The sequence below is a fragment of the Ciconia boyciana genome, chromosome 1, assembly GCF_034638445.1.
Source record: "Ciconia boyciana chromosome 1, ASM3463844v1, whole genome shotgun sequence".
Classification (NCBI taxonomy): domain Eukaryota; kingdom Metazoa; phylum Chordata; class Aves; order Ciconiiformes; family Ciconiidae; genus Ciconia; species Ciconia boyciana.
The window spans coordinates 11,681,421-11,703,466 of NC_132934.1; the positions used below are offsets into that span (position 1 = coordinate 11,681,421).

Here is a 22,046-nt window from a genome sequence, read left to right on the forward strand (position 1 = left end):
TTGCATAGCCAACTGGGAACAGATAGCTTGGTAGTCTTAGGTACAGATAACCTTGTATTAACCTGACCAATATTTATTAGAAAGAGAAATATACTCTGTGACAATTCTATTCTTATGAACGAAGTCTTCCATTTGAATTAGTCTTAGTAGGCTTGAAGGCACTACCAGCTCGCGAGTTGGTCTTTCCATTTTGTAGGTACATACAAGTTCCCATTCACCAAATGTTGTACCAGTGTGAAGGTGGTTGATGAATATAACAAGAAAAAAGTCTTCCATTGCAGGAGTGTTGCAGCAGAATTCTGAAAGGCTAAAAGTGTAAAATTACGTGCTTTTGGCGTCTGTCCCCGTATACAGTCACTATGATGTGCTGAATTGTAGCTGTAGTGTAGTACGTGGTTAATGTTTGCATATACTCTTGCATAGTGATGCTTCTGGTTTTACTGTAGATCAAAATATTATTCTTTAAGAGACATTTCTAGTTTGACTAACTAAAACGACAGTCATTCTGTGATATAATCAACTATACCAGAGAGTAATATCAACATTATTTTGCATCATTAAATCTTCAGTCACTAATTCTTCATTCCTGCATGAAGTATCTGGCCTTTGATGTTTTGCAAAAAAAAATGCTTAATTGGTTGCCACATTTGTTTTGTTTAGTCCACCAGTTGCACTAAAAAAATAAAATAAAAAAAAAATTTCCCCAAAGTTAAAAACAATTCACAATGAAAAATACTATCCTTACCAGGAGGCAATTTAATAAAATTCCATTGTTATATTGCCAATTATCTGCACGTCCAACAGAGATTGCCTTCTGATCACAGGCCATTGAACTATAGGATGTCTTTATGCAGAAATTATTCATTGAGTACGTTATATTATTTCAGAACAGACAGCTCTGTAGATTCTGCTTCAGGTGTTTGTTTGTCTGACATATTTATCGTCACCTTGTGGGCTGTATTACATTTAACCTGACACATTCAACCACTTTTGTCATTTATTCTACAGTCAAATTGCAGTTAGTACTTAAAATGCATTCTTAAGTTTTTCAGGAAGTTAAGTATCATCCTGCCAGCTTAAGCAGTCCAATTGCATTTTCTTATAACAATTCTTATGGTGAAAATTATCTGAAAATCGGGGAGTTTTGCTTGACATGGAAAAGTTTTTTCCTATTCTTTACAGTTTCTATGATCAATTCTAGAGATTTGAAGACAGGAGTACTCCTTCTAGTATACTTTATGCTTCTTTTTGAGGCTGTGCATGCAACCTTAATACTCTTCACTACTTCTCTTTTTCCTAAGTAAATGTATAATGTAGCATAATATGGATGATGCGGGGCCGGGGGGGGGGGGGGGAGAAACAACACTTACTTATTTCTGTACCCTGTAAAAAATAGCAGGGTTTTCTCCTGAGCTTTGAATGTGATATAAAAAACTTCTTACTCAGCTTTACTAATTATAATTTGCACAAGACAAATTAAATCAAGCGAGGTTAAAATCAGCATGTAATTGAATATTGTCATGGCAGGGAAAGGAACACGAGACAGCGTGCCACTGTGAAGGTCATGTCATTAAGTGGACCAAGTGATGAGTGGGCTGTGACAATGCAATCTTTGCACACACGCTCCCCATGCACAAAGTTAGCTGAGACCTGCCCCGGTCACGGTGCCGGTGAGTCGGCAGAGCCCAGCCTGGGGTATGTGAGACACTTGCTCTGGCTAGTCTTAGTTCTGGGCTCTGGGCAGTGGCTTGGCACCGACGTGGCCTGGTTCCACCTTGATGCTTGGCTTTCCTGGCCTGTCAGACATCCACGGGGCAAAGTTTCCCTACAGTCTCTGTTACTGGGAGTTTTGTAGACAGGTGTCACAGGATGCCAGTCAAATCAGTCCATGACATTATCATATTTTTCCAGCATCTCAGGTATTCTCTTGTCATTCACTGATGCACAGCCTGTACCAAGGCTCATTGCGCTCACTCCTTGTTTGCACTGCCATGTGTGCCATGGCTCACCACACTCAGCCTTGTGCCCTTGGCCATGGCTCGTTGTACTTGGCTCTTGATCAAGGTAAGGTCATGATCCTCCTGTGAGCTCTAAGTATTCCGAAGCTGTAATAGCATAATATATGATCTCCTATTCGTAACACACATTTACTGTTACAAGTATTTTCATATTGTGCCTGCCTTAAGCCATCAAAAATGCCATGATTTGGTAAAATAACTTACCTCTCAACCAGACCCCAGTGTATATAGAATATGCATTTAAATAGGTTTTGCATTTTGCATTTTGCATAGGTTTTGCATACTATCTTAATGTCTTTCTTCACTAAAATTTCAGGTTTGATTTTTTCAGTTTTATTTTCACTGTATAAGTTTCTGAGTTTTAGCTGGACTATTCACATTAAATGTATTTCACAAATTATATCATCAGTCAAAGTGAGGAAGCAAATGTTGGTTTTGCTATATGGTATGCTCTAATGCAGAATTCAGAGTTCAGAATAATGAAGTTCATCATAATTTTTCTAAATAGGAAAGCCCTATAACTATACTATTCACATGGTCAGGAGAAAGGAAGGAGAGGGCAAGAGAGAGCAGAGCAAGTGTTCATTCCACTTGCCGATTGTGACTTAATTGATCTAATATATTTAGCTGTCATTGATTATCACATATTGAAAATAATGATGTATTCAGTGATAAGAACTGCCTCAAGTTACAGGGGTGAGAGGCTTCATTTTATGGCTCCTGACTCTGTGAAGGTGCACAGTAGGGTCTAAACTTCTCAGAGATGTGAAGCCTGAGGTTCTTCAAAGTTTCTTATAGAAATAGGATATTAAGGTACCTAGAGAACATTTATGTTCGAAGCTCAAGTACTTTCAGAGTTTTAGATTCTTCCAAGTTTAGACTTCAATGAACTTTTTCTTGATCTCAGTTTTTAACTCAGATGCCTAAATTCTGTCCACCGTCAGCACTGCAATCTCTGGATCCAACCTCAGATCAAAATCCCTTAGAACTGATGTCAAGGGCTTGAAAGTGCATTCTTCATATAGTGTATTTTTATCTGGAATCTGCAGCTGTACATTACTCATATGTGATAAATTATCTGTTTGTATGAGGGTTAGATGTTTTAGTCCCCCTGTCTAGCATGCAGGTGATTAATACATTACTCATTTTATTTATCACTCTGATGCATCTGTGAATGGAAAAGTGACCATCTCATGAAAACTGTCTACAAATTTGAAGGTTTCCAGATTGATAATTTCAGTGAAGGAATAACCTGTAAATGAATGCTGAATAAGTTGATCTTTCTCACCTTTTAAAAGAAAGTGTATTCAGAAGGAAGCGTATGACAAAGAGTCTGCAGCACCTTTAATCCTCCTTTATGTTATCTCCTGTAATCTTTACCTTCAACTTTTCATTCCAATTATTAGTCTCAGTAGAATCTTGAGAAAAGCCTTTTAAACAAATCCGATGAAGAAGGCTTATCATAAATTATAGTGCAGACCTGGAAGTTTTTAATTAGTATATCAATTTTAATATTCTGAGAAAGTAGTTCTTTAATTTTTGGGGAAAAATGTCTAACCCAAGTGACTCATTTGCCCATATTAGGGGTAATATGGGGAAACATTTCTAGGCTAGGATGTTATTGAACTGTTCAATATTTGTCTTTTTTTAAATAAAAATAGTTCAATTTTTAAAAGATCTTGTTTCTAAGTCCTATTTCAAGATCCTGTTTTAAATGCACTTTCTAAGCCATTTCTTACAGTGCATGTTCAGACACAGTAATTGCAACTAATTTACTATATTGCCTGACTTTATGTTCACTTTAAAGAGAGGAGGTAAGTCAGTATTTCTACTCAAGGATACTGAAGGGAAAAAAAAAAAATAAAAAAATTAGCTGGTATTCCCCTTATTTTACCTGTGCCATTTCACTTACGTAAAATTACAAAGCTATAACAAAAGAGGTTGTAGTAGTTGGCATTCTTTCCATTTCTCCTTATTTGCAGGCTTTTATTCCCTACAGTTATTCTCTTTAGAAATAGTTGTCATTGGGTTTTGGGGGTTTTTTGTTTTTTTTTTTTTGGTAGGCCATATTTAGCTTTCTTTTCTGAAGAGTCTAATTATGCCTTAAACTGCATGTCAGACTATATAACGGATTAAACTAAAACTACCTGGCTTATTTGTCATAGGATTTATTAGGTTGAGTTTAAATCTTAATTACCATAAAGGTATTAGAGTGAACTTTTTTTAATGCACATCTTTATCCAAGGGGATACAAGAAGATGCTTTTTAAAATTAAAGCAGGTGGATTTTAGCAACACTTAATGATTTATTTTTTTTTAGCATTTATAGGCATTTACACTAATTTCATCTGGTATGTCTATGAAAGATGAAATAAACCAGTATTATTAGTATTTTTATTGCTGCATGCCAAGCAACCGGATTCCCAGTTCTTTCCCTAGTGTTCTATGTCTTTTCAAAGTGTGTGGGATTAATATGATTTTAAAATGTTCTCCAAATTTGTATCTGTAATTCTAAGATCTTATTTTTAAACTGAACAGTCAAAATCAGACACATATTTGTAATGTGTCTTTTTTTTTCTCAGTTTTTGATTTCGTACTCTACCTCATTACCTGCAGAACAAAAGAATCCTTGTAGGTATCATGACTAGCAGGTTAACTGCAATATAAAGGAGTTTTTATATGTTGCCTCTTTAACATATTTTGTATAAAATACTTAGAAGTCATGGGAAGTATACTGTTTTAAAACAAAAATAAAATAATCACATTTGGCCTTAATTTCAGATTTTAAAACATGCACTAATAATTATGCAATAATATATATTTGCAATATAATCTACTACACTAAATTTAGGTTTGCCTCCAGTGGTGCATTGAAGAAAATGTCTGAAGTATAGGGACCTTTAACAAAAACTCTTCTGTCTTCTTTTCTGAGGGAGTTCATTATCTTCTAGCATCTCTGTATCAAATAAAGTCATGGAAAGGAGTGTTATTTTTTGCTTTCACATTTTATCTACAGTTGTTTTGGAACCACTACTTTTAAGAAAAAAGGGTAATCGTTATGTCTCTTTAAATTAACAGATTACATTAATTTCTTACTATATGAAAAGCTGCAGAAAATTTGTTTATCTCCCTCCCCCTATTTTTTATTTATTTAATGTCAATAGTTCATTATAGTGTCTCACAAAGTTCTAGAATTCATTTCAAGCCTTCAGTCTCCCCTGCATGCCTAACACCATTTTGAGCTACATCACAGGATCTAGGTTGCGTAGAGTCTTTAGGAAGCCTCAGGTACAGACCTGAGGGCATAAGTAATCTTAATCACAGCTTCAGTGAAAGCAGCATTTCTGAATAGATGATAGCATTGGATGTTTGTTGCGAATCTTAAGATTTCCAGTATTTTTTTTTTTTCTTTCCTGAATGAAATGCAAACATCTCTTGTGGAAAAACAGATACTTGAAAAATCACACATACAATGTTTCCACTGGAAAAGAGGTTTGACCAGTTGATGGGGTCTATATTTCATGGACAATTCTTCGAATTCTAGCATAGGATTTACAGAGCAGGTTTTTCCTACAGAAGCCATTACGTGGCAGTGATGACAAAAAGCTTTAATCTTTGGCACTTGGTAGAGTAAAGGAGGATGTATAGCTTTTACCAGCAAAATGACATAGATATGTTATCATTATTTACTATACATAATTATCTGTAGTCAGATATGTCTCGTTGCAATGTAATCCCTTTGTGTTGTTCTTGAAAGAATTTGATTGAAAAAAGTATTATTTCCTGTGATGACAAGTTGACTTCAGCTCCATTCACATAATCCTGAGTTGAGTTTAGGCATTTAACTAGTAGAATCAATAGACTGTCTGTAAACTTGCTCCACAGAGAATCAAAATGTGACTGTAAGGTAGTGTTGGTGTGAATCCGAATTTGGTCTGCAGTTGTTCTGAAAGATTGTATTTTCCCATGCTTTTCTTCTATTTGATGAATCTGTGTGTTTCTTCAAACCTCTAGACAGAGAGATCATAGAGACCAGAAACTTTGGATTCTGCATGGTGAAATTTAGGAAGTCATTAATGTAACCCAATATGTAGTGTTTCTCATTGGAATTGTTTTATACCCAAAGTGGGGAAACAAAGTACTGTTGAAATGAAAAGCAATATAAAGACAATGGAACAATCTAACTTCAGCAGATAATAATGTCAATGAAAGTGTGGAAGAAAAAAGATTATTAGGATAGAATAGAAGAAAATAGTAAGAGTCACAAATAAAACATTTATGACCTGGTCCTTAATGTAATTTTTATATGCCTTGCATATCCTTGTCAGGTACTGAAACTGTTTGCTTCGAAAGGGGAATTAATGACGGTGAAAAATACCCTTCACCTTTCCAACGGCATAAATTTTGTAAACTTGTATACTGATACTATGCTAAAGTTTCTAATTTATGCATATGGTCTCCTAAAGTCATTCTTCCATAAATTCAGCTTCAGGACTGTCTTACTAAATCCCTTCATTCATGAACAGAAGTAACAGTGAGTATTTACCCCTCTCTCTCATAGCATTACTGGACAAAGGACAAAAATAAATATCTAGGATATTTACATTGTATCTTAGGCTTGCTGAATAAGTGTGCAGTATTACCTGATGGCACAAGTATATAACAGTGGGAAGATTCAAATCCTTTGTGTCAAGAAGTTAATAAATAACTAAACTACTCGCTTGAGAACCAGCAACAAACCAATTTGTTCTTGTCAGCTAGAAGTGGTTAAATTATGAAAAATTGTCCTCTAAAGATCTAACTGATCCATGAATCTAATTTGTGAACTGTACAGCGTTCAGTGTGTTGTACACTGTGTATCTCATATTTTCTATATTAAGAGTGGTGAGATATGACCAATGTCAGTGTTAGTTTATGCATTATATAGGTAATATTTCCAGGCAGGGTAATGAACTACAAGATATGAGTAGCCTAACAAAATATCTCATTCATTCAGGGTGGGGATGGGGGTTCTTTTAATTAACTTGTAAATGTATCATGTTTCTGAAACATAATTATTTAATAGGTGATCTAAAAAATACTGTTTAGTCCAATAAAAGTAGATAGCAGAGCTATACCAGCTTTGATCAATTTAAACAAATAAATAAAAATATAAAAGACAGGGGAAAATATAATTGTGACAATAAAGAGTCATTTTGTTTAAGCAGATAAACAGAATTGTATGTGTAGAGGACAGTGTTAAAAATCCTATGCATTAGATGATTCTATGACAAGGTATGCTATCAGGGTAAACTTGAGCAATGGGAAGGGGGTAGCGAAATAAACTGATATCTAGATTAAAGTAAATACAAGAGAAGGCCTGGTAGAATTTTCTTTTATGAAAATGTTCCTTTTTAAAATGAAACCACTAAACAAAACGCGTACATACATAATATCCAGATAAGTATGTCTGTATTGCTTTTCCTGGTCTCATCTTTCCCAAACAAAAGCTTCCAAGGAAGAGATTGCAGGGGAACTGCTCTAGCATAACATAGCATAACATAGCATAACATAGCATAACATAGCATAACATAGCATAACATAGCATAACATAGCATAACATAGCATAACATAGCATAACATAGCATAACGAGGTGTGGTGAAAGCAGTATTCTTTTCCCCTGTCTTCTGAAGTGAAACAACATGGTTTGTTTTTTAAAAAAATTTAACAGATCATCTTGTGATGAAAACACTTGTGCTAACATTTCCAGCTAGTAGCACTCAGAGTTGCATCCTTTGCAGTTTTAAATGTTGCCTGCTAAAGAATCACATGGCTTTTTGAAAAGATCAAATTATTTACAGAACAGTTATTTTGTACACAACTGTGTACAAAGTAAAGAGGATCCAAAGAAAATTGAATCTTTTGCCTCTTCCAACTTACTTGAAGGCTTCCACAAGCTTTACATGGTCTTTTATTTACAACAATCAAGTGAATAAGCAATTAGCTTTGGTCTTTAATGATGAAAGGAATTTCCTCCTGTGTCTGTAACAGACTGAGGTCTGGCTTAGTTACCCAGATACTGATACAAAACCAACTGACCTGCAGAAAGAACAGTGTCTTGATGGAAAAGTGGAAAAGTGCATTTTGAGGGAAAAAGAAAGAGGATGAGTTCATGTTAATAGCATTTACCTCAAAATGGCATTTAGCTCATCTAGAATATATTTCATGTTTGGATCTCAAAAAGGTCACAAAGGAGAATGAACGATGTCATTATTTATGAAGTGAGGAAAACGATGGTTTATAAAGATGAACTGCATTGCCTTGTAGCATCTGTCATAGTACTTTTTTAGTGCAAGTAATAATTGTCGTTGGCTTACCCACTTGAAAAATGATTAGTGAAATCATTCTTTCCTGTTGGTATTTATAAAAGAAAAAACATTTTTTGTGGTCAACTTTTTATTTAGATACATAAATCCAAAGGTATTACCATAAACAGAACTGAAAATATAAATTAAGGCTATTTTTGCACATTAACAGTAATCGCCTATTTTCAACAAGCTGCTGGACATGAAGAAATGTAACCTCTTCTCCTTTTCTTTATTTATTCAAAATCTGTAATGGGACTTAAAAAAATGCTATGTACATATATGTGTCTATTTCATACAGAAATGCACACAATTGCTTACTTTCATTCAAAAAAGTATGGGGCACATTACAGAAATTCTATTTAGTGGAAAGCTACTACAGTGAACCTAAATTTTTAAGGCTTTTAAATGGTTCAGAAATACTTCAAGAGAAAACAAAACTGTATTCTGTAGGAAATACCCCAATTTTCAAACTGCGGTAGAGGTTACACTGAATGAAGCTTCTGACTGATTTTGTAAGGGAAACTAGTAATCTCCTCCTTCATTGCTTTGCTTGAATTACCGGGTACAGCGTTTCCACAGAGCTGCCAGGATCCACTCTACGCTACAACAGCCAGACTCTCCTGTGATGTATTTTCCCAGATTTTATTTTCACCATGGGAGGTGAATAAAACAATAAACGTGTGTGCAACAAATATTGAACCCACTTAGTAATGCCCATGTGTCATCGTATCTATTGCCTGCTAGATGTCATGGTGCATAAATCAGCTAATTGCATAGTGAAAGAGTCATATGTCTGTAAAAGAAACAGTTTACGGAAGTCTTTTATGAGCTCTGGATTTTGTCCAACGTTGTCTGTACTTTTCTAGCTGGCTTTTTGAGTGACTTGTGTAGCTTAACAGGGAAGAAGCATTAAATGAATGAAGTTAAACATGAGCATAGGAAATATTACGTGCAACAGAGAGCAAGCAAATGTCTGATTCTGTCATATTCCAAAGACAATACATAAAGAAATGCAGGTTTATTTTAAAATGTATTTTAGTACTAATTATTGCTAGTAAACTTTATTCTCTACTTTCAAACTAACAGAACTACTTTTCTTTCTCTTACAGAATAATGATATAATCTATTACAATGCAAAAGATGATCAGAATGATGTAAGTAATGTGTTTCTTTTTATTTCATTGCCTGTAATCTCAGAAAATTAAGGGATTGAGAAAATACTCTCAATATTGAGAAAAATTCTCAATGAAACTCTAAGACTAGCATTTAAATACTTTGCAGAAGCAAGAGACCAAGAAACTTAGAAATGTCTTCTAAAGTTTCCTCAAGAGCCAGATAATATTTTATGTTCTAATTCTCAAAGTCTGTCTTCCCTAATACAGTCTGAGTTACTGATCAGGCAGGGAATGTGCTGGGAGAAAAAAGATCCTGACAGCAGTATCATTCACTTTTTGAAATGTAATAAAATCATAATTATAGGACTGAAGAATCTAAATGATAAATGTAAATAATTTACTTTACTCTGAAGGAACCATTTTCTGGCCCTATTTTCCAAGCTCATATTATCTTGTTCTGTATTCTTTGTAAGAAATTTTTTACACGAGGGGAAAGCAGATGTAAAATGTTACTGAATAACTATTTTCATGCACTTTGTGATCACTCATATGACTGTAATAAGCTTTGGGGAAATGGAAAATCCAGTCCCAAGATTCAGACAAAATGTATTATATTTGAATTCCCGGTTCTACTAAAACTCTTACTTTAAGTGGTTTGAAGTTGCCTATCTGGCTTTAAGTATTAAAAATCTTAATGTCTTCTGGGGAGAAGACAAGTTATCCTCACCTTCACTTGAGATAATACAACTGCTTGTCTTCATTATAGATTTAATTTATAAAACCATAGAAAAGATGTTGTAAATGTATTAATCAGAATTGCCAGCATGCTTCATTTGCACTTTTTAATCAAGTATTCTTTAGAGATTGATGGCATCACTATTGTAATTGATGCTTCTGCTGTAAGGCAATTAAAGAAGGTACATAGATCATGTCAAGCAGAACTATTTGATATGCTTATATAGTTACGAGTACTGGAATTCAGATACAAGAAAGTCTACTGTCCTGAGTTTTAAAATTTGCATGCTTTAAGTAAAATTAATTAAAAGTAACCTAAATTTGAAAGATATTGGTCTCTTCTGATTAAATTCACTGGGTTTGCAGGTGCTAATCACTTCTGGAAACAGAATTACAAAGCTTAAACATTGGATTTTGAATCTAAATGTACGATATAGTGACGGTAGATTATGGTGTAAAGTAAAAGACCTTGCTGTATCTGTTATGATTAAGTAGTATTGGGAAAGGTCTTGAGGTGACTACTTCTACAACATAAATCCAAATCTGTTAGGCAAGGCAGGAAAGGAAATACTGTCCCAGAGTTTACTCTCATTTTCTTTCACTTTCCTCAGATTTTTTATCCCCCCAGAATAAAAAAACATCCCCCCCAAGAAACAAAACAAACAAAAAATTTTATTCCACCAGGTGTCCTATTTGTATTTCTGTTTCAGTTTTATTTCCTTTTATGCCTTTTTGAACTCTTGGAATGAAGTTTATAATAAACTTTATTGTTGAGTTAAGAATAGTTCCTTGTGAGTCGGGGCCAATCTGTCAAGAAACCAGTAACACTGTGACATGGCATCAGCAACACAGAGTGCACCAAAACCCAACACCAGCAGAAGTTGTTATTTTGAAATGTTTTGAATCACAGGTAAAAATTTTAAGTCCTAGGACTTTCAGCTTAGTGGGCTGAAATGTTTTGCAGATCTGTTCTATATGGACTGTGTAAAGCATAAAAATATAGCATTGAGACTGTGGTTCTGTTTGAGTTGCCAAAATGGTTATAGGGTTATATGTTTTGAAATAAGTATTTTTTTCCTTCATAACAGTCCTCAAATCAAAAGGTTAAAGAGGGAGAAGGAAAAAAAAAGGAGTTTTTTGTTTTGTTTTGCTTTTAATCTCTTTTTTTAATTCTAAGTTTAGAAAACAACGTGAAGGGAAAAGATACCAAGAAAGTACAGTATTTACAAGCTCTGGTTGTTTGAGAGTGTGTGCTTTCTGTCAGACATTTCAGCTTTTCTTGCTGGCTGATCAGAACAAGTCTTTTGACTTAAGGAGATACCATTAAAAAGTTCCCCATGAGTTCTAATTACACCATGAAAAGGGAGGCCAGTCTCAGATACCTCAGCCACTGATACCTCAGTGGTTCAGGATATCTGCTAAGGGCTGGATTTGTTCATCCTAGAGAAGCATACTCGAATTCTGCTTCTTTGCATCCAAAGAAGAGCAACGAAGCTGGTGAAGGGTCTAGAGCACAAGTCCTACAAGGAGCAGCGGAGGCAACTGGGGTTGTTTAGCCTGGAGAAAAGGAGGCTGAGGGGAGACCTTATCGCTCTCTACAACTACCTGAAAGGAGGTTGTAACGAGGTGGGGGTCAGTCTCTTCTCCCAAGTAACAAGCCATAGGATGAGAGGAAATGGCCTCAGGTTGCACCAGGGGAGGTTTAGATTGGATATTAGGAAAGATTTCTTCACCGAAAGGGTTGTCAAGCATTGGAAGAGGCTGCCCAGGGAAGTGGTTGAGTCACCATCCCTGGAGGTATTTAAAAGGCGTGTAGATGTGGTGCTTAGGGACATGGTTTAGTGGTGGACTTGGCAGTGCTAGGTTAATGGTTGGACTTGATGATCTTAAAGGTCTTTTCTAACCTAAATGATTCCATGATTCTATGATTCTTGCTATTTAGAAAAGGTGAATATTTCATAACGATGCTAAACATTGTCCTCCTTCAGCTGCAGTATCAGTATTAATTCTCAATAAACATTATAAATCTTATTTCTATTATAGAAAAATAATTATTTTAGAGGTGTAATTTATACATGCAGGTTTGGATTCCTTTAAAAGGCCCTGTATTTCAGGAACCCCTAATGTGCACCTCCTAAAAAAAGTCTTCTCCATGTATCTTGAGATTTTCACTGTTAAAATTTATGCAGATATTTCTTAAAAAATTTAAAATGTAGGAATTCTTTTCCTACATCAGTAAAGTTGAGTCTGATTAGATAAATGCAGATCAGGAATCCAAGAAAAATTTGTGTTCTAATTGTAGCACTTTGTGGGAATAGAAAGTTGTGGGTATGCTTGCGGATGATTTGCATTCATTAAGGTGGTAAGAATCAGTTAAGTACTTCTTGATAAAACACACTGAGGGTGAAAATAGCTGTATTTGTGCCCATGCTGTCATTGTGACCAGTAATCTAACTTGAATGAAGAAGCAATAAGGATAAGATGGCCAGTGATCTGATATTGAATTCTTTTGAGAAAACCTGCATCCAGGTCTCAACTATGTATGCAAGCACCACAGACTCTTCTCCCCTGTTCCTGCCTGAAAAAATGCTTGAGAGGACTTATGTGGCATCTTTTTTTTTTGAGAGAGGGATTTTAATAGAATCAGCTGTGAAGCACTGGCTAGTAAAACTTCTTTTGCTACCCATTCTTTGCTGTCTCTAACAATTTCATATTTTTTTCTCTTCCATGCTGTGAGCCTTCATTTAATCACAGGACATGATATTATATTTCTCTCTCAGTACAAGTAGGAATGATTAGTAGCGGAAATGTATTTATTAAAATTAGGTATCTAAGCTAGTCACTGTGGACACCTCTAGAGAGCTGTTCAGTTTATTCTGAGATAGGTGTCTAAGGTCCACTGAATCCTTTCTAGATATGCGTTTCTCTCTGTTGACCAGGTTCCTATAACGAACCCTTTTAGATCTTAACTTTTAGATGTTGAAGACTTAGAAGAAATTAATCTCACAGGTCCTGCCTGCCAGTTTTTATTTGTCTCCACTCATCCTTTTAAAATTACAGCTTTGTCAGAAGAACAATTCTGTAACTTAAATTCTGTGTATTTTTTCTGGTGTATGTTAGTGTGCTGCAGTATAGTTTGCTTTCCTTCTTCCTGTTTATGTACCGCATTCAGGAGATCCTTCTCTCTCGTTTTCCATCTGCTGTCTCGACGGGCCTTTTTGAATCTAATGACTGTGTTTGCTTGGACTTAAAAAAAAAAAAGCACGTGAAGACTAATCATTCTTTGGCCTTTGGATTTCTCAGTCTTTTAGATAAAACAATGAATTTGTAACCCCTTAGTCCATCAATCAGTAATATACTTTTTGTACTCTTTATCCTACAACAGCAATTAGATTCTACTTGCTTATTTCCCCCACAGCGTTCTATGTAATGTGTGAGCTATTCATGATAATTAATGAGTTTTATCCTCACAACAAGGTAGGAGGTATTACATTCCCATTTTTCATATCTCATAGGAAGATAATGGCCAAACTTGTAATTTAATACAGGTCTCTCAGGTTTTCATTCACTGTCCTATTCCCTAGAACCCTTTCAGTTTGACATATTGCAGTCTGTGTCGTGCACTTTAATTTGCAGGTGTCAACCGCTTGTGTCGTATTTGGACAAATGCTGCAGTGCTTTTATTGGACAACTGAGTGGTACCACATTAAGATGCCCTTTCCCATAAGTTTTAATATTGCTTTGCCTGTTTTCTCTTCTTGGCCTTTGTACCCCACCCTATTTATAGTCATCTTTGCTTCACTTTCTTTTTTTTTGTGCCGGTCTCCATTTTATTTCTAGTGAGTCCACATCTTCTTTATAGATTCTTTCTAAATCTAATTGTTCTGTTTCCATGTGTTCAGGTAATCCACCTCTCCACTATGTGCTGAATTGCTCGATTGCTTAATTCTCAGTCTTCCTTGATTCCTTCCTTAATGTTTCTCTCATCTCCTCTTTGCATCTTACTCCTTTTCTACCTTCTTTTAGGTAATTTCTTGTCATGGTTCTATAAACTCCTTCCTGCACAAGCTACAACTGCCTAAGGAAAAGAAGATTGAAATTTTCCAGTGATTTAACTGAAAGGACTAAGTATTACAAATAAACAAATAAACATTTATTTAACATTAAACCAGCCACATCTCACGGGAAGTTTGTAGCTCCTCTGTAGGTAGGTCTTACTCATTAGGCTTTAATTGGGAGCAGCCAGTTGCATCTCCTCGCAAGAGTTGTGTCCCTAGTTAGCACAAGTGATTTATCAGAGATTTCCTTCAAGGAGTCCCACGTTGGACTGCAGTCATGACTAACGGAGCAGTACTTCTTGTGCAGTTATTGATCATGTATTAAGTGATAGTAGCACTTTTTATTTTATTTTACTGAATTAACGTGAAGGCTCTAGAATTACAGGTCCCTTTGGGGAGTAAATACCTGCACAAAATGTGAATTCACTCTGTGACTAGGGTCAATGTGTGGGTTCTACTAGAGGGAAACAAGCTGGAGCATGCCTATGGCTGGTTTAAATATGAAAAGCAGTTTTTTATTACTTTATAAAACTTGCAGGGAGAAATCTTTTCAAACTGATAAGCTGTCTTTGCCACATGGTTTAGATAGTATTCCTAATTCAGTGATGCCTTGTTATTTTGGAATAATATGTGAAATATTAGCTCTCTAAGTTTAATACTGCAGAATAAATGCAGCTATCAAATTTTTTTAAAAAATAATAATGATGAAACAATATATATATCTACATCAAGTTGAAAACTGTTGTAAAACTAAGAAAGGATTATTAGGTGTGAATATAAACATAATTTCAAAAAATTCCTGGTGTGTTTTAACATACCACAGTTCTGGGCATATAAGGTGGAATGCATCAGATGGAGAACATAGGAAATGATTGTAATAAACTTTTGCCTGCTCTTTTGTAAATGGTTTTTAAAACACCCTAATCTTCATTGGGAAATGTGGGTAAGCTATAACCTGTTCTCTTTCCATCCACCAAATCCATCTTCTATTTTAAAATGGAGAGCTGAGAGATGAGAAAATTTTCAAACAGGACACACACCCCCACTTGCTTTAGAAAGTACACATCCTACACTTTTTAGAAAACAAGATGATTTCCACCCCTCAAACTTTTTAGAAAACAAAAGAATTCCCACCCCCCAAACTTCCTTTTTTTTTTTATTAAATATTTATGAATGTATGGTTAAAGTAAATATTAGGCAGAAGTAAGCAGAGAACAGAATGGTTATCTAAGAGGCACGCTCCTTGTAGGTCTGCTTCTTCCCTAGAAGAGACACTGAGATTTAGAGGCATGCTGACAGTGGCATTGGAAATTTATTGAGTCTCTGCTTATACCGATACACAAGTCTTCTTTTCTACTAATTTATGGTATCAAGTGTTGCAAAATTGGCTTTGATTTGCAGCTACAATTAACTTGGTAAAAAGAAGTCTGATAATGAATTAGCCCAGGTTTACTTGAAACAAACTCTGAACCTATGCTAGATTTGATCAAAGAAATGCTGAATTTTTTTCTCCTGCCAGCAGAACTCAGGAATTTTCTGGCTTTTCTCTTATAACATACATTGAAAAATGGCAGAAAGATTTGATTCATTGAACAAACAAGTATAGTATTTTATATATTTGGTAGCTGGGCAGCAGAAAAGAAGGGTTTTCTCTGTAAGCCAGTGTCCCAGGAGCTGCACGTTGGGTCAGGTAGAGCCCTTGAGGGCGAGATGGCACCTGAACATGGTCAGCTGGGAGGAGGGTCTGGAGCTGGGCCAGGGCAGATGGGGGACTGCAGGGATCAAGTCTCAAAGGTAACAGGTCTAAAGAGACTTTTCTAGAGACTGGAAGGGTGATGCCAGGTTTCTGCAAGTCCAACAGCTGCCAGTTGCTGGACTGAAAGTGAGACTAAATGTAAAGACCTGCCCTGACAGTGTAGAGAAAGCTGGGGTGGGAATTGCTTTACCTATTACATGTCATCCAGCAGATACGGATTTCCTCTGGTTTGGAAGGGGTTTTCAACCTTACTCTGATAATACATACCTTTAGAAACCTCCCTTGTATCTGCATATGTAAGAGGAGTTTTATCTCCATGCTTTGACTGGCTCTGGATGCCGGCATACAAATAACAAAATCAATATCCTACCATCTTTTTTTAGCTATAGGTGGATTTTAAAGCATCCTTTTTTTCCTGAGCTGGAGCTACTCTTTTTTTCCATATTTCATAGACTGTGAGGAATAGGCACTTCCAGTGGGAAATTAGTCTCAAATAATTTAAGATGAGCTTAAGTGCTAGGCTGTAGAAGACCTAGTCTCCTTTTACAATGGAGCAGCCTAGCGATAGCAGCCAGGTAACTTCCTTATCTAAAGTTGTGTGGTGCTCTTTTTCCTTCTGCTTTCCTTGTATGACAACTAATATGGTTTGATGTTATAACATCACAGGTAACTATGTGAAATAGCTACAGTCACAATTACGATGTGTCGTGTTTTCTTTTATATTCTTTTTGTCCTTTACTTCTTTGATGCTGAAAAAATTGTTAAAATGAGCCATAAAGAATTTGCCCCAGCTATTCTCCTTTATGAGGAGTAAGTGGGCAAAGTATATTTCATACAGATTGGAAAGTGTAGTCAGATAATTTGACGATAACTGTGATTTGTATAGCCCTGCACTCAGGAAGGCACCAACAAGTAGCCCTCGTACGTATAGCAGGTATCTTTAGGGATTATTTTTGTTGTTGCTGTTCTTCATGTCTGTAAGTTGCAGCTATTTTTAGATTAATTTTCTTCTCCTTCTGAACCTACTAGGGTTTTTCAGCAGGACAAGCTATTGCAGATCTCTGATTAAATAATACTTACATATATTTACATACCTAGTTCTCATATTTTCTGTTTAATGTTGCATCTCTTGCTGGTATGTGGTAGAATTAGGCATGTGAAAATTTCACTGGAAAACACCATTTAGCACTTGTTTTAGCTGATTTTTTGTGCATACTTGGAGAATCGTGAAACTGAAATGGGCTAATGGCTAAGTTTGTAAATAGACTGAAATATTAGTTGACTGATGTATGATGGAGATTTTTTGAATTTGAACTCTTTGACAACTTAGGCTGCATCTGTGCCAAAATTTTTCTGATTCTTGGCGATATGACGTGAATTTTGTTGGGGTTTTTTGTTGGTTTTTTCCTTACCACTATAACTGGCATTAGTTATACAGACAAATGCCCTATTCTAGTATTTTTTTTATATAGACAAGGGAGATATTTTGCCAGGGTAGTTTTTGCTCTTAGACTGACCTAAGCTATAAGAGTGAAAGAACATTTGTGCTAGTGTAAATTATATCTTCTATTATGAAAGACTGTCAGAGTAGGACTGTTGATACACCTATACAGTGAACGTTTTTAATGCCTTAGAGAAGTTTCATTACAACAGGAATTTCTAATCTGTAATAAATGTCAAATTTTTAACTATATTTTCATTTTTATTAAAATATATCTTGAATATTAACCTATATTTTTGGTATTGGCAGGTAGTATGTGGAATTAATAATTAAGTCTATAATACATTTAAAATTTTAAGAAATGACGAGGGAAAAATTCAATAGATTCCCATAGATGTCCTAACTTATTTCCATTTTCAGAAAATACTTCCTGGTTGTTGCACTTTTGGATTCCTGAGAGTATTCCAAGCCTCTGTCCTGTGTTTCTCAAATATACAAGATATTCATAGATGTTACTCTTTTAAGTTATATTCTAGATATTCTAGAACATACTTACTTTGGTACCTACACTGAAAAATTTCCATTTGAATTAATATATTTGAAAATGAACTGCCCTAAAAAGGTAGATCCATATTTTAGCTTTTTTTATGTAACAAAGTAATTTCGCTTTGGGGTGTTGTATCTCTCTCACTGCAGTGTATAACAAAAATAATGTTTATGGTTAAAATATACACTTCTCACTGTAGTGAAGAAGTGGAAAAATCCTGTTATAAGATATTACAAAGCATCTTATCTTTAGCATATGGGGAGGAGTAGTAAGCAGGAAACCCATATTTTTATGTTCTTTGGTCTTACATATGGTGTTCATCCTTTTTATACAAGACGACTTACTGTTCTTATTTTTAGTAATTTCATGGTACCTTGACTTCCAGGTCTTTTAGGAAAATGCATAGCCCATTTTTTTTTGCTGTGTACTTTCCCTTTCGTGTCTGGAGTCCACTGTTATCATTTCTAACAGTGTGATTTGGATGCCATTCTTTGGAAAATGAGCATCGGAACTGACAGTGAGGGCATGATTGACATTGGTGCTTTAGTACCAGGACTTTTTGCATTCTTCACTGAGAAATGTGTGCCTTTTACCAAGTATCACTGGGAAACATGCCAGGTCTTTCCATTTCAAGGCATTATAGGTAAGCCTAAGTCTAACCCACAGGGAGAAGAGACATTCCTTTGAGCTGCCTATTGAAATTATAATGATCTATTGCCACAGGGAGCAGGGGTTCTTTGCCTTCTTTTTTTTTTTTTCTTTTTTTTTTTTTAATTCTGGTTGCAAAACTAGGTGTCACATTTATATTCCTTTATTCAAATTTGTGCAAGTCTTCTCTTCTCCCAAATGAATATACTTTCGAGGCTGCAATGAAAAATACATGGTAATGAAATATATGACTGCCCCAAAGCTATCTCCTACCTGTGAAACACAGTTATGAAATAATAATGGCAAGAGTGATAACTGTAGTTGTCAGTGTCCTAAAAAAGATGAGGATGTTCTTAATGGGGAGAATCCTACCTTGAAGGCAAATTTGCACAAAAGAGCAGCGCTTGAAGTCTCCCCATGGAGGCTAAGTTTATGCCACCCCAAAGATCAGAATTCAGCCCTAAAGCTAGTGATTCATCAGTTTAATGGAAAATTTCTTCCTTAAGGATATTTCCTACTAATATCAAATGCATGATTGATAACGATTGCAGTAAATGCAATGTAATTGTTTATTGGTAAATAAAAGCAACTCCAAAAAGCTGAACTTGTTATAGAATGTTTATAGTATTGCAAGTAGTGATTTTTAGTGAGCACGTTGTTGCCTGATTATAGATAGCAATCTTGTATGAGAGTTTTGACATGTCATTTTGAAATGTGCTGGCCACATTGAAATTTTTAAGTGGTACAAAACAAAATGAATGACTGAATCTGATGTTTTCATATGATTGATTGAAGGTAGAAGGAGGCTTTGAAAATTGCAAGTCAGATCAAGAAAACTGGAACAGAGCACATATTTTGATAAGATTTACTATTATGACTCAAGATAGCTAAATCATAAAAATCTGTTTTCAAGTTTAAGAAGTTAAAGAAAAGGCAATGTGCTGATAGGTGTGTTCTCTGTGGTTCTGCTGATCTACTGCTTGCTCATATCTCAGACGAAATGAGTGACCAAATGAACCCTCCATCATAATTATGGCTGAGATGAAGTAAATATTATAATTACAAAATTGGCTTTAATATTCCGTTTGTATATGGGGCAAAGGAGACACTCTGGAATCCCTGTTCTGGGAAGTGTATACAATTATTATTAGTTGGTTGGGTGATTAATATGTAGTTTTGCTTTCCTTAGATGACTTGAAATGCTGCTTTACTCAGAGACAAAATACCATATTGGCTTTCTTGGAGGTACTTTCAGAGTGGTTTATGATTCCAAATATATCCCCAAACAGGAAATACTCTCCATTGCACTGTTTGGGGATTTTCAGGGAATTCCCTGTAGTTTAAGTGATCTGAAATGCAGTTCCTCGCCTGTTCCTGCCCTGCCCCTGAGTCTACAAATGAGAGTATTTCTGAGCTGGCCAATATCGTCTGCAAAAGGACAGATCACTTTCCCTGGCCTTTTCACGTACCCATTCTCAACATGTTCTGTCCCCATTGTTTTTTGGAGAATAGATGAAAAAAATATTAGACTGAAGAAGATAATCATATCTAATATAAAGCATTTCATTTGTAGGTGTTTGTAAGTGGATGAACAGTCTATCCTATGAAGTATAAGACTTCCTTACTCTATCGTTATCCTTTCCTGCAGTTCTCTTCCTTAACGTCTCTAGTTTCCAGTATTTGCCATAAGTATGGCAAAGCAGCAGAGCTTCAGAACTGAAGCCTCTCATTTTATGCAAGGTCATTTACTCTGTAGTTCTGCACCTGAGTTATGCCTGGAGTAGGGCTGAGTTGGAAGCAATCTGGGGTTTAGCTTCAGAAACATTGCTTGCCCACATGGCTGTGAAAGGCCATCTATGCTTCTGCTTTTGTCTTGTGACTTGAAGTCTTTCGGAGGTTTTAGTGTTGGTATGTGAGAAGGTGAATTAAAGCTAGTCTTGCAGCTCTCCTTTATGGTGTGTATTGCAAATAACTTTTAATCCAGTGGGGAATCACGTTGTCCAGACCCTAAAAACTTTTGAACTTGGGTTCAGCTGGCCTTTTACAAAGGTATTTTTTTTGCTAACTTTTTTTTTAGTTCTTTCAGCATCTAAAGGTTGACCTGTTTCTTCTTCCTTTTTTTTTCTTTTTCTTTCTTTCTTTTTCTGTTTTTTTTTTTGTGGTTTTTTTTTCTTCTGGTGTGCTTCTCTTCTTGAGCAGAATATCTTTCTAAGATTTCCCTCAGTCTCTGTGAATGCTATTCTTCTAATTTATTGCATTGTTTGGATTTCACCATACTAGCGTTTTTTAAAAAAATATAAATAGTCTTACATAGTGTTACAGCAGTTTACTTAAATTATCATACGGTATTTCGTCTGCAGGGAAAGTCTATGGTCCATATGTAACCCAGAGGTGAGTGCATGGTTTAGTGTTACCTACCGCTTTTATCTACCTAGATACAGCTGGCATTTAATTTGTGAAAAGCTGCATTATATTTATGTAAGCATGAATTAGTGAGTGATGTTTGTATAGTGTTTTGAGCCCCATTAGTGTTAACTCAGAGAATCACAGAAAAAATTAGATTAGGAGGGCTTCTGGAGGTCAGGTAGTCCAACCTCCTTCTCAAAGCAGGGCTTTACTGTTATTAATATTCTTATTGACACAGAAGATGGTACAAATTAAGCAGAAAGAGCAATAACCAATTAATATGCTGCAAGATGTACAAAATCTGGATGTAAGCAGTATGACTGAAGATAAGAAAGTGCTGTGAAACAGGTTCAGTTGATGGCTTAGCAAAGCATGGCAGACAACTGCATCAGATGAAAAAATCAAATTAATTAAATGTTCACATTCAGTGGGTATTATAACTAATTCCCAATGAAGCATTAAGATGATTTAACAGTTCTTATTCTCCAGGGATATGATCTTTAATCAGATGTGGGGGTGGTGAAAGGTAGGCAGTGTAATTTATTCCAATAACAGTAGAACAATCTCTAGTTTGAAATTTAATTGGATGATATATGAAAAATCTAAATCATCCAGAGTGCATTTTGGTCTTGAAATTGTAGATGACCAAGTATTCTATGGGATTTTTGTCAACAATGGATATTTTTATTTTATTTTATTACATATGTTTGAGTACTCTAGTGGGATGTGACTACAGTAATTTAAAGGAGGCTATGAATTTTAAAGGATTTTTTTCTTTTATAATTCTCTGGGCTTTTCTGAACTGCTCGTAACATTTTAATCAGTTATAGTAAGATGTGCTTTCATTCTAATATGACCATATATTCCTACTGTTGGCTAATTACATCATCTTATCCAGTCAAGCCACTATCAAAGTTAGTGCTGAAGTAGGTAGTTCTGTCCGATACTTGATACCTTAAGGGCAGGCAGGAAAAT

At 35.4% G+C, this 22,046-nt stretch overlaps 1 protein-coding gene across 6 annotated transcripts in view; it reads left to right on the top strand.

Moving 5' to 3' along the window:
* Positions 1-22,046, top strand: part of CACNA2D1 (calcium voltage-gated channel auxiliary subunit alpha2delta 1) — a 440,093-nt gene that overhangs the window by 224,268 nt on the left and 193,779 nt on the right. For all 6 annotated transcript variants that reach the window (XM_072858469.1, XM_072858441.1, XM_072858480.1 and 3 more), the window contains exon 5: positions 9,475-9,519. In XM_072858469.1, the coding sequence (XP_072714570.1) occupies positions 9,475-9,519 (45 nt within the window). The remainder of the gene's footprint in view (positions 1-9,474; positions 9,520-22,046) is intronic.